Source organism: Chenopodium album, chromosome 3 (assembly GCF_948465745.1).
Source record: "Chenopodium album chromosome 3, dcCheAlbu1.1, whole genome shotgun sequence".
Classification (NCBI taxonomy): Eukaryota; Viridiplantae; Streptophyta; class Magnoliopsida; order Caryophyllales; family Amaranthaceae; genus Chenopodium; species Chenopodium album.
The window spans coordinates 81,545,333-81,558,107 of NC_137836.1; the positions used below are offsets into that span (position 1 = coordinate 81,545,333).

General features: G+C 35.1%; 2 protein-coding genes across 3 annotated transcripts; both read left to right on the forward strand.

The window, feature by feature from the left end:
• Positions 1-3,070: 3,070 nt before the first annotated feature.
• On the forward strand, positions 3,071-7,882 carry LOC145624479 (UDP-xylose transporter 3-like). The gene is made up of 7 exons (XM_081677522.1): positions 3,071-3,558; positions 4,957-5,141; positions 5,421-5,488; positions 6,206-6,338; positions 6,468-6,629; positions 6,719-6,991; positions 7,540-7,882. The coding sequence occupies exons 1-7, from the start codon at positions 3,429-3,431 to the stop codon at positions 7,654-7,656; spliced, it is 1,068 nt and encodes a 355-aa protein (XP_081533648.1). The 5' UTR covers positions 3,071-3,428; the 3' UTR covers positions 7,657-7,882.
• Positions 7,677-12,134, forward strand: LOC145624478 (putative serine/threonine-protein kinase WNK4). Of its 2 annotated transcripts, XM_081677520.1 has the most exons (9): positions 7,677-7,780; positions 7,990-8,151; positions 8,763-9,172; positions 9,681-9,946; positions 10,040-10,263; positions 10,403-10,560; positions 10,655-10,967; positions 11,083-11,394; positions 11,612-12,134. In XM_081677520.1, exons 3-9 carry the CDS (start codon positions 9,062-9,064, stop codon positions 11,989-11,991), a joined length of 1,764 nt encoding a protein of 587 aa, XP_081533646.1. In that variant the 5' UTR covers positions 7,677-7,780; positions 7,990-8,151; positions 8,763-9,061; the 3' UTR covers positions 11,992-12,134. The 2 variants fall into 2 exon arrangements, with proteins under 2 accessions (XP_081533646.1, XP_081533647.1); XM_081677521.1 differs by lacking the exons at positions 7,677-7,780; positions 7,990-8,151 and having other exon boundaries at positions 8,648-9,172.
• Positions 12,135-12,775: the final 641 nt, after the last annotated feature.

Consider the following 12,775-nt stretch of genomic DNA (forward strand, 5'->3'; position numbering starts at 1 on the left):
TTTGTGGTAGGCTTGAGTTAATGAAATCGATGCAAGTTGTAAACCGGTAAATTCGTCATTTAAAGGCAAATTGGATTGTTCCATCCACATTATTGGACTCCCGAAGGGTATTAGGGAACATGGTAAACATTTTGGTAATTTTTTTATTTACATGCGAAAAAAGTCAAAAAAATTCCAAAATTTAAGGCTAATATCCACGCTTTTTGAGAAATTTTTGAGGTTTCGGGGCCCGGTGTCAAAAAACTTAGAGATTTTAGGGGATACATCCCAGGGTCAAATAATACTGTTTTAAACCATAAATGATCATTATATGTTTTCATAAATGTTTTGTGGTAGGCTTGAGTTGATGAAATCGGTGGAAGTTGTAAACCGGTAAATTTGCCATTTAAAGGAAAATTGGATGGTTCCACCCACCTTATTGGACTCCTGGAGGGTATTAGGGAACATGGTAAACATTTCGGTAATTTTTATTTACATGCGAAAAAAAGTCAAAAAAAATTCCAAAATTTAAGGCTAATATCCACGCTTTTTGAGAAATTTTGGAGGTTTCGAGTCACGGTGTCGAAAATCCTTGAGATTTTAGGGGATACATCTCGGGGTTATATAATTCCGTTTGGAATCATATATGATCATTATACTTTGTCATAAATGTTCATGGTAGGCTTGAGTTAATGAAACCGGTGCAAGTTAAAAACCGGCAATTTGGTCGTTTAAAGGCAAATTGGACGGTTCCACCCACCCAATTGGACTCCCGGAGGGTATTAGGGAACATGGTAAACATTTCGGTAATTTTTATTTACATGCGAAAAAAAGTCAAAAAATCCCAAAATTGAAGGCTAATATCCACGGTTTTTGAGAATTTTTGGAGGTTTCGGGGTCCGGTGTCGAAAAGGCTTAAGATTTTAGGAGATAAATTTTGGGGTCATATAATGCCTTTTGGAACCATATATGATCATTATAAGTTGTCATAAATGTTCGTGGTAAGCTTGAGTTAATGAAAACGGTGCAAGATGTAAACTAGTAAATTGGCCGTTTAATGGTAAATTGGATGGTTCCACCCATCCAATTGGACTCTCGGAGGATATTAGGGACCATGGTAAACATTTCAGCAATTTTTATTAACGGGCGAAAAAAATTGAAAAATTCCAAAATTGAAGGCTAATATCCACAATTTTTAAGAAATTTTGGAGGTTTCAGGGCCCGGAGTCGAAAAGGCTTGAAATTTTAGGGGACAAATTTCGGGGTCATATAATGCCGTTTGGAACCATATATAATCATTATATGTTGTCATAAATTTTCGTGGTAAGCTTGAGTTAATGAAATCGGTGCAAGATGTAAACTAGTAAATTGGTCGTTTAAAGGCAAATTGGATGGTTCCAACCACCCAATTGGACTCCTGGAGGATATTAGGGACCATGGTAAACATTTCAGAAATTTTTATTTACATGCATGCGAAAAAAAAGTCAACAAAACTCCAAAATTTAAGGCTGATATCCACGTTTTTTGAGAAATTTTGAAGGTTTCGAGTCACGGTGTCGAAAATCCTTGAGATTTTAGGGTATACATCTCGGGGTCATATAATGCCGTTTGGAATCATATATGAGCATTTTACTTTGTCATAAATGTTCATGGTAGACTTGAGATAATGAAATCGGTGCAAGTTGTAAACTGGTTACTTTGCCGTTTAAAGGCAAATTGGATGGTTCTACCCAGCCAATTGGACTCCCGGAGGATGTTAAGGATCATGGTAAACATTTCGACAATTTTTATTTGCAGGTGGAAAAAAGTCAAAAAATTCCAAAATTGAAGGCTACCATATGATAACAACGCGTGTTGTTGTACACTCGTACTTCTTCCTAACGATTATTGATAATGATTCACTCTCTCTTTATAATTTAAGTTTGATTTATTTATTTGTTTGAATGTATTATGAATATAGTAATACATACTAATATAGATGGTATACTTGGTACAATTAAACTCTCTTGGATACACATTAAGAGATGTATCCTTTAATGTGTATCCGATCTCAATAATAAAAGAAATCCTTCTCTTGTGTGTATAATAAAGATCAAGGAGGATTCTATATATCTCAATAATAAAAGAAATCCTTCTCTTGTATAATAAAGATCAAGGAAGATTCTTTGTTTATATCGAATATAATTTTTGATATGATCTTCCAAGAAAAGAAAAGGAAAAAAAAAAAAAAGTTTCACTATAAGTAGCTAGCAAATTAATGTCTTCCTTCTAAATCTTAAACTCCTAATTCTTTACTTTCTATTCAACAAAAAATTACAACTTTTGATATAAGAAAGGCTACAATTTTCTCTATGCTTTTGGTCATAGTGTTGTTTTGTATGTCTCTTGGTTAGTGCAAGTGTGCAATCACTCCCAACCAATCTTTTTCTTACTACCCATAGTCGTATATGAATTGTTTGAGAGTACTAGACAGTGTATTATACGGAGTACTATTATGTGAATTAATTTTGCACACATAGATGCAACACAATAAATCGTTTAGCTTTAGAAATTAAAAATTCATAAAAAATAAAAGTACGACAACAACCAAAGCCTATACTCAATGTTTTTGCACATTAGAAAAAAAATCTCATATTTATTCTCTCTCTTTTTATTACTCCGTACTCCATATATATTTTGTCAAAATGAAAAAGGGTGATATCGTAATTTTTTAAAATTAAGTAATCTAGAGTAAATTGACAAATCTAGCTAGTTTTCTAAAACCTTGAGCAAATTAATGGTTATAGTTTTATAATTAACATTATTTAACAGCTTGTAATACGTTGTTTTTATAGAAAATGCTAGTAGCATTGGAATTGTTGTTGATAGCTTGTAATACATTGTTTTTATAGAAAATGCTAGTAGCATTGGAATTGTTGGTGGTGATGATAAATAATGTTGGCGGTATTTTAAGAACCCGGTCGTTTATGAGAAGTTTTAGACTTGATTCAATATCAAATTCCGAATCCACCCTTATTGGCAATGTTATGGACATATGGTGAGTTTGAAATGAGAAAACAATAAATGTTGACACACATACACGCATTGATTCACTGTTATTACACTGCACACCATTCTCTGCTTCACATAATTCCACCGTAATATCCCGATTCTCTTGCTATTCAGTGATCCCAATGTTCAACAGGTACAATCTCTTTCTCTCTCCTTCCTCAACCCCAATAAATTTCACCCCACCTTTCCGATTTCTCTGCAAAAATATTTCATCTTTTTCATTTTTTTGATTTGATTCACAGATCTAGGGTTAAACCCATTTGATCAATTTACAGATTGAGCTCCCCTCGAAGCTGATTGCCCTCATTTCAATTCAATTTATTTTTACCAAAGAAAGCATGCATTTTTGAGGGATTTTTCAAAGATTGAATATTATATTATTGTGGGAATTTTGAAAGATGGGTGAGAAATCTGAGAACCAGCGGTTTCAGCTTGGAACAATTGGAGCATTATGTTTATCAGTGATTTCTTCAGTTTCCATTGTTATCTGTAACAAGGCTCTTATTAGTACTCTGGGCTTCACTTTTGGTTAGTCCCCACATTCTTATTGTGTTATATTGTGATGTTAATGTAAGTGTAGGATAGAAATTTTATATGATCAATATATGCTGGTTTAATTTGCTGATGTGTTTTCAAGGGATTAAGGGTGACATTCGTGGGTTTTTTTTTTTTTTTTTTTTTTTTTTTTTTTTTTTTTTTTGTAGAATTCTTTCTTTTTTAATTTGTGTTGGGCTGCAGTTTGCTTATATTGTTGCCAAGTACATTATTTAATGTTATGAAGTTGAAATTGCGAAATTTAAAATAGAATTGCTTTGAATGTGGACCACTTTGGTATTGGACTTGGGATAGAGATGGGGAATTATGGTATAGATGGTGATATTTAGCACGCTTGACCTTGTCGATGTTTTGTCATTTCAGTAAAGGGATGCGCTAAATTTATTTGAACTTTGTTGATTATGGATTATGGTACAACTTTGCAGCAATTCTTGTATAACACGGGTGTATGGTTAGATAATAGATATGGGCGACTTTAATTGATCGATTGTTGCCATGTTTCTGTCTCATGTAAGAATTTGCTTGTAGAAGAAGAACGTTTTCAGTGCATATTTTGCATTGAAATGAGTCCTACCTTAGATAGGGGCTGCGGTTACAGACGAAGTAGAAACAAAAAGCTATAAAGGTTTAGTGCCTTGGTTGGCCTTTCATGGGTTATTAATCTTATTATGATCCATGCATCACTATCTATTGGATTTAGTTTCCAGCTGCTCATTGTTTGGTGAAGTGAGATTATGGAAGAAAAGAAGAGTTTAAAGGAAGAGGAGGGAGCAAGATGAGTCAAGCTCTAGACTTATTTTAACATACATTCTCTGTGGCTAATATAGTACCTAAAATCCATGTCGTTGATTTTGGCCTTTGGTTTGCTCATTCCCTTGAACAGATCTAGCATCCTTGATGAAGACAGTATGACTGAAGAGCTACATATTAGTGCTTCCTGGAAAACTCGTCTCAGTTCAATGGTTTTGCAATCAGTCTGTGGAAAAAACTGAATTGGTCAGGAAGGGGGAGTGTCATTGGGTTAGAAATTGCACTTAATTGAAAGAATACAGGGTACAGAAACTATACAAGATGGCAATTAATTTGTTGATTTCCTATTGAAGTTTTTTGATGATAAGTACTAAAGGGAGAAAGCTACACAATGCATAAAGAAACCATACTAAAAAAAAGGTGGGATAGTGATTTGAGTGTATGGGAAGATAGAGTAACATTATCAGGAGGGATGCATAATAGATTTTGTGGTTGAATAGGAATGCTTCAATGCTTATTTCTTCAGTGATAAGTAATAGGCCTTTTATGTAATATTCTTCACATTAATTTATCCAGCCTTGTTTTCTGATGTTGTATTGAATCACTTATTGGGATTTGCAGCTACTACTTTGACCAGTTGGCACCTTCTAGTTACATTTTGCTCGCTTCATGTTGCACTATGGCTGAAAATGTTTGAACATAAACCATTTGATCCAAGAGCTGTGATGGGATTTGGCATACTTAATGGAATATCTATTGGACTCCTGAATCTTAGCTTGGGATTTAATTCTGTTGGTTTCTACCAGGTACATCTTTTGAAGCATTATCTCTTTCAGCATGTTGCTATTTTTCCTATTATCAACATATAAGTTACTCAGCTGGTCTGAATTTACGTAAGTTACAATAAAGTCTTTGGTCCCTAGTTGTCTCAATTTTTTTTTTTAAGTTGTTGATTGCCTTTTGACATACATAGTGCTTTAAAGTGCATTGATATCCCCTTTCCATTTATAAATTTTTTTTTTATTTGTTTTCCTCTTCGAATTTAGTGGAGATAATTTTTAATTTCATCTTTTTGTAAACTGCAGATGACAAAATTGGCCATCATTCCATGCACTGTCCTTTTGGAAACTCTGTTCTTTTTAAAGAAATTCAGGTCAGGGTTAACCTTTGCCAAGTGCTCTTGCATGCTAAGTTTTTCTCTGTGACCACTTATACTTCAGAATAGTGTGCCAATGTCAAATTGTAACAGTAACCTGAGAGGGAGAAGGGTATATCTTAATCTGTACTTGAATATTGCCTTGTGAAATTCTTCTAGTGAGAACCCAACTATGTCTATTCTTTGGTTGTGTGTATTAAAAATTGTTCTATTACATGAATGATGTTTCACCTTTCCAGATAGCTTTATTGGTTATTGTATGATTGAATTGTATTGATTATAAGCCTTTCATGAGTCTTTACAATGTGTGCATTACTATCAAATAACCTATCTCCTCTCTTTTCTCTGTAGTATTCCTCTTTAGTTCCTTGATCATCATGAATAATTATTGGGAAGGACAACATTATTAAGTTCATTTTAAAAAGTTTTTCTGTTAATAATCATGAATAATTTCAAGGAATTTTTTTAGTATAAACTCGTCTTTTAATGTGATATGCTGAGTTGGTGTGTTCACTTTATGAGCCTCTGGCTTCCATATTTTCTGCCTTTTCTGATTATGTAAAGAAAAGTTGAAACTTAACTAAATTTGGGTCAAATGAAGCCTTGCCATTGGTTGAATCTCTTCTCATGGTGTGAAGTATCTTGTATCCAGTCTTTTGCTAACTAAATGAGCTTTTGTTCTGACATCATCTATACCTTCATCATGGATTGCAGTCGGAGTATCCAGTTTTCTCTTGGCATACTTCTCCTGGGAGTTGGCATTGCAACCATAACTGACCTGCAGCTCAATCTTCTGGGTTCTGTGTTGTCACTGCTTGCCATTCTGACAACCTGTGTTGCTCAAATTGTATCCTCTAATGAACTTTTTGAAACTTACCTTCTGTTGTTTTCTTTAACAAATGGATAAAAGTATTTAAATCTTGAAAATTATGAAAGAAAAGCTTTTTGTTGTTTGATATCTTAATCAACCTCTCAGATGACAAACTCCATTCAAAAGAAGTTCAAGGTCTCCTCAACTCAGCTCTTGTATCAGTCATGCCCATACCAAGCAATAACCTTGTTCATTTTTGGCCCATTTCTTGATGGTCTTCTGACTAACAAAAATGTTTTTGCATTCAATTACACCCCAACAGTTTTGGTAAGAACTTGTTTGTGTGCTAAAGATCTTTTTACACTTTTCTTTGTATAAAATGATTGTGCAACTAATATAATTTTCTTTCCGTTCAGGTCTTCATTGTCTTATCCTGCCTGATTTCCATCTCCGTAAATTTCAGCACATTTCTTGTAATAGGGAAAACATCAGCAGTTACTTATCAGGTCCTTGGACATTTGAAGACATGCTTAGTTTTGACATTTGGCTATGTACTACTTCGTGATCCATTCAGTTGGCGTAATATCCTTGGTATACTTGTTGCCGTGGTAGGAATGATTCTGTACTCTTATTATTGTTCAGCAGAGGGCCAGCAGAAAGCTCCAGATGCATCAGAGCAGCATTCTCAGGTTTCTTTTAACACTTTAAGTTTCATTTATTTATGACTTCAATTTTGGAAATTGGGTAATCTGTGTGTGTGTATGAAATTTTGGGATGCATCAAGCATAATGGGCATAAATAGGGTTATTGATTGACCTCCTGTGCTGATTGACCTCCTGTGCACTAGCTTGTACAGTGGAAAGATAAATCTAGTGGCCTAGTTTAGTAATTACTGTTTCTAGAAAAACACAGGCTCACATAAAAGAGGTAATTGATGTCAGGTACCAAAAGATTGGTACTTGGTAGGTATTTGTCTTCAGGTGCAGTGGCTCTTAAGTCTTAAGTAAGCCTTTTTTCAGATGCTTTCCAATGAGTGAGCAAGGCATGACAACATGTAACTTAGAGATGTTTTCACAGAAGTATTCAAAGTGTCGTCTTTGGCAGTTGGGGCTGGAACCTCAATTAATAACTTGAGAATAGGAGGGTTTGGATGGATTGTTGGGATAAAAAATGCAAATCATAATTATCAAAAGTTTGGCCTTACATAATGAAATTTTAACACTTGTAACTTTTGCAGGGTAATGAAAATGATACAGATCCATTGATAGTTGCGGAAAATGGAGCTTCAATCTTGGCTGATGGTGTTGTGGCAAAAGAGCCTGTTTGGAATTCAAAAAAGGACGTGGATGCTTGAAGGTTATGTAGTCTCAGTTGAAAGTTCAAAATATACAGGCTGATGGATTCCAGTGATGAAGATGTCGCTGAAAGAAAGTCACTGCAGTGCACAGTTTAGCATGTTATCTCAGTTTAACTTTGAGGTGTAGTTAAGAAAACTTCTCTGTTCATGTAGGCAGTTTTGGCTATTAGCACATTGATTAAATTTGAGAACAATGGAATATATATAGGTATTTTTTGGGTAATTGTAGTTCATTGACAGCGGGATGCTATTCTGTAGATTTTCCATGATCTTCCATTCTTCATTACAATGTGGGTTACTGTTAAGTCTCTTCGGTCCATTGTTTTTCAGGGAATTCCACAATGGAGATGCGAGCTCTAAGTTATCATAAAATGGCATCTGAAAGAGAATCCTCTCATCCTCTAGCACATCCATGAGGAAATGGTGATTTTCTCTAGCCGAGTACGTGCTGAGGAGTAATGACTAATGAGTAGGACGGAGTAAAAAAATCCGGTAAAATTTCACGATTTTAGCAAAATAATGGGTAGAATCTAAGTTATTCTTCTAGAAATAATCTCATTTACTATTTTAGACACCCTATTCTAAATCCTCAACTGGAAGAGTTACTAACTAATAATGGAAACTTTAGTCAACAATAAAGGCCAGGGACCAGTGGTATCTTGAAATGGTATAACTTGCTAATTTGGACTAAACACCCGGGTTCGACTCCCGTAATGATATTCTTCGAGTGATGAAGAAGACAAAACTTGTAGGTGGACTTTGGGGTCCGCCACTAAATCCTGATGATTAATCGGATGGAATTCAAGTGCCGTCTGAGCTCGATCATTTACTGTCCCTTCCCCCTCTTTTTTTTTTTTTTTTTTCAATTTAACCTACTGACACGTAGCCGTTAAACATTTGGCTTTTATTGATTTGTCTTAAGTTTCAATCACGATATCTTGTCTACAACATTATTCTTATGGAACATTTGTTTGTCTTAAGTTTCAATCACTATATTTTGTCTACATCATTATTCTTATGGAACATTTGTTTGTCTTAAGTTTCAATCACTATATTTTGTCTACATCATTGGCCTCTCACGTTTACATCATCGTCCTATGCAGCTTTCGTATATGCCAAAAGACAAATGACGATGAATGAATTGAATAAAGACAGATACCATCCTAAGTTAGAGGAAAAGAAAGACTCGAAGACTTAAACTGAAACTCTTGCTTTGAACTCTGAACATTCAAACCAATTGCGTTAAACAGCGTAATACTATTGATATTATGATTGATCAGTTCTTACACCCATTTAGCAAAATTAATTGCGTAATACAAACAAGATAATTGCCAAGTCAAGGAAAAAACCATTTTTTTTTTAAAAGCTCTATTTGTTGCTGATGAACTGATGAAGGTTGACCATGAATAGCAATAGCAAAAGAATGGCGTTGGTTAGAGGAGGAAGAACAAAAGCAGGAACAGATGATTCAGCTGACTATGCAGAGACTGATCCTACTGGTCGTTATGCTCGGGTAATTGATTTCAACTTTCTTTATCTTGATTTTTCTTTCTTTTATTTTTTTCGTGTGTTCGTGTTAGAGGTCTATATGTACGCAACCTTATCCCTGTTCCACCTGGTCGTGGGATTGTAGCTTTATGATCATGTGAACTTGGCTTGCCCTTTTATTATAATAATTATTATTATTAATTATAAAGTAACACCTTTTTCTCTAATTTTGACGACTGTAACTTGATCTTGCTGGGGAATGGTTTAGACCCTTATTCTGGCAGGACATGATTTTAAGAGAAAATCATTTGAATTTTGTTTTCCTTTTTATTGTTAGTTTAAAGTAATCCTTTTTTTTTCATAATTTTTAAGAATATATGTTGTTGTATTGGTAGCTTCATAAAGGCTTAACTGTTTACAGTTTACATACAAACTAGGCAAGAATAAATCATGTTTTTTGGGTGGTTGGATGAAATTTTTGTGATAGATATATTGCATAGGGTTGATCTCATGACTTTGATTTGTTATGGTAGTTGAATGAAGTTTTGGGAAAAGGCGCGGTGAAAACAGTATATAAAGCAATAGATGAAGTGTTGGGTATAGAAGTGGCATGGAACCAAGCAAAGATTAAGGATGTATTGCGTTCTCCAGAACAGTTGGAACGCCTTTACTCGGAAGTCCATCTGCTTAGCACCCTTAATCATGATTCTATCATCCGTTTCTACACTTCTTGGATTGACACCAAGAACAGGACTTTCAATTTTATTACAGAACTCTTCACTTCTGGCACTCTAAGACAGTAAGCTCTCTTACAAGTCTTTCTCCACTGCAGGGGCTTTATAAAATGAATTCGAGTGAGTAGCTAAAAGTTTCTGAATCACCATTATTTCAGGTACAGGGAAAAATATAAGAGGGTAAACATCCAAGCTATTAAGAGGTGGTCTCGCCAAATCTTACAGGGCCTTGTTTACTTGCACAGTCATGATCCTCCAGTCATTCATAGAGACCTTAAGTGCGATAACATCTTTGTTAATGGTCATGTTGGCCAAGTCAAGATTGGTGATCTCGGATTGGCAGCACTTCTCAGTGGTTCCAAATCTGCCCACACTATTATAGGTACAGAAAAACTTATATGAGACCGGCTAGCTTCACACCTTCACCACAGCCAATTTGGAGCCTCTAACCGATCTTAGGTTGAAATTGATATTGTTGAGGGTAACTTGCTGTGTGTTTTTGTTTGGGTCATATATTGCAGGTACACCTGAATTTATGGCACCTGAGCTGTATGAAGAGGATTACAACGAGTTGGTTGATGTATACTCGTTTGGCATGTGCTTACTCGAGATGTTAACTCTGGAATATCCATATAGTGAATGTGTCAATCCTGCACATATATACAAGAAAGTCACATTGGTAAAGTTGTGATTTGATCAATGGCTGGTGACTAATAAACATGCATACCATTGAAGTAGTATAGTTATTTGGTAATTTTTTTTTTGATAATCAGGGTAAGTTACCAACAGCAATAAATCTGATTCAAGACAAGGAAGCACAACAATTTGTTAAAAAATGTTTAGCCCCCAAAACCAAGAGATTATCTGCAAGTGACTTACTTCTAGACCCGTTTCTTTCATCAGTTGATGGTGATTTATTGCTCACTAAAGTTGTAGGAAGCGCAAATCAAATTCTTAATAACTCATCCAATCTTGGAAAGTTGAAGCTGGTTGATAGTCTACCAAGGACTAATATGACAATTACTGGGACACTTAAACCCGAAGATGGTATCATCTTTCTCAAGGTGCAGTTTTCAGATGGACATGGTATGTACACATTCTATCATGCATTGTGCAAATCTGTCTAACTCTGTCATGTTCTTGATCGATATGGCATTCAATAAAATTAATGGCTCTAAAAAATGTCTGTGTTATCTTGCAGGTCCTGCACGGAACATATTCTTCCCATTTGACATAGTAAGTGATACTCCGGAAGAGGTTGCAATGGAGATGGTGCAGGAGTTGGAAATCACTGATTGGGACCCAAAAGAAATAGCAGAAATGATTGAGGCTGAAATTTCTGTTTTGATGCCACAGTGGAAGAGACCGGTGTCATCTAGATCCCAACCTTACGATTACCAAGAAGACAACTATGATGGGGTTCGTGGTTTGTATAATTCTTCTTCATGCTCATCTTCCGTAGCTTCAGCTTCAGGGGTGATTTCTTCTCATGGGAGTGGCCAGTTATTTCTTGGTAATGACTGCTTCCAAGGTTTTGGATTTTACTTCTTTAAGTATATGTATGATTAGACCAAATTAATTGAATTTAAACTATTAATCATTTTAAAACTGTCTTTAGCACCAATTTAAGTTAAATCAAACTCACATGGAATGATTTGCTATCTGTTTATTGTTTATTTTCTATGATGTTATCTTTTGAAATGCTAAAGTTGTTCTATCAAATTTTGCAGAGGATTTCCCTGATGAATGCAGCTCTTACAGCTCAACACGTTCTGATAAGACCACTAACTTGAGTTGCAGTTCAGTTGCTGATGTAGAAGGTTTTACAGGCTGTAAGAGCAAAAGTTCAAAGGACAAACACCGGTTGACTAGAAATCGCTCACTTATAGATGTGCAGAGCCAAAGACTTCATCGGTCATTGTTAGAAGAGGTAATGAAAAAGAGATTATCTAAGACAGTTGGGGCTGTGGAGAACATTGGGTTCCAATCCCCATTTGATATCTCAACTAGTCAGGGGAGAAGGCTAAAGGATACCGCTAATTCAGCTCAGACTACCAGAGATGATAAAAGGCAGGGAAAAATTAGACCTGATGAAGCTCTTAAAAAGTAATCGTAGGAAGAAGATTAAATCATCAGAATTCTTTAGTCATGCCCCATTGGCATGTTTACGCTCTGTATGTATATTAATCTGTCATAAAATTTTAGTTACCTGGTATTCTAATTATATATTCAAAATGATCATTGTTTTTATCATCCTATCTGTTAAGATAACAGTAGTAGTAACTCAACATCATGAAAACGAGAGGCCTTGATTTGGTGGAAGTGGACATTGACTAATTTGGTTTGAAGTTGATACCACAACTTTGTCCTCATATAACAGTACAAGCACAGTTGTTATGCCTCTTATCTTTTCATTCCATTCACTGCCAAGTAGTACCTGTCAATAGCAAATATCTTAGCCTGCATTATGTGTTTTTAATGAACCTGAGATTATTAATGATATTAAGATGTTGCAAAAGAATGCGAAAAGGAAATTACTAAGAAAGCAGCTTTCCGAGGGATAAAAACCTCCTAATACTCCCGGCCTAAGAGCACATTGAAGGGATAACATAAGTATTAAGTACACAATAGTTTTTGTGTTTATTTAAGTGATCAGTTCCCTAATATAGATCTAACTATGTAAGTGCATTATTAATAATTTCCTGCAATACCAAATTATTACTTTTAAGCTGTCTGTTGGACTGCATAACTTAAGCTTTAGCAGCATGGCCTGTATACCCGTTGTTTTTATACAGCTTCTCTGAAAAACAATGTACTCTACTGGTGTACTAGCAATATGATAACAAGCTTCTATACTGAATCGATCTATGTTGGATTGACCTATGTACGAATGA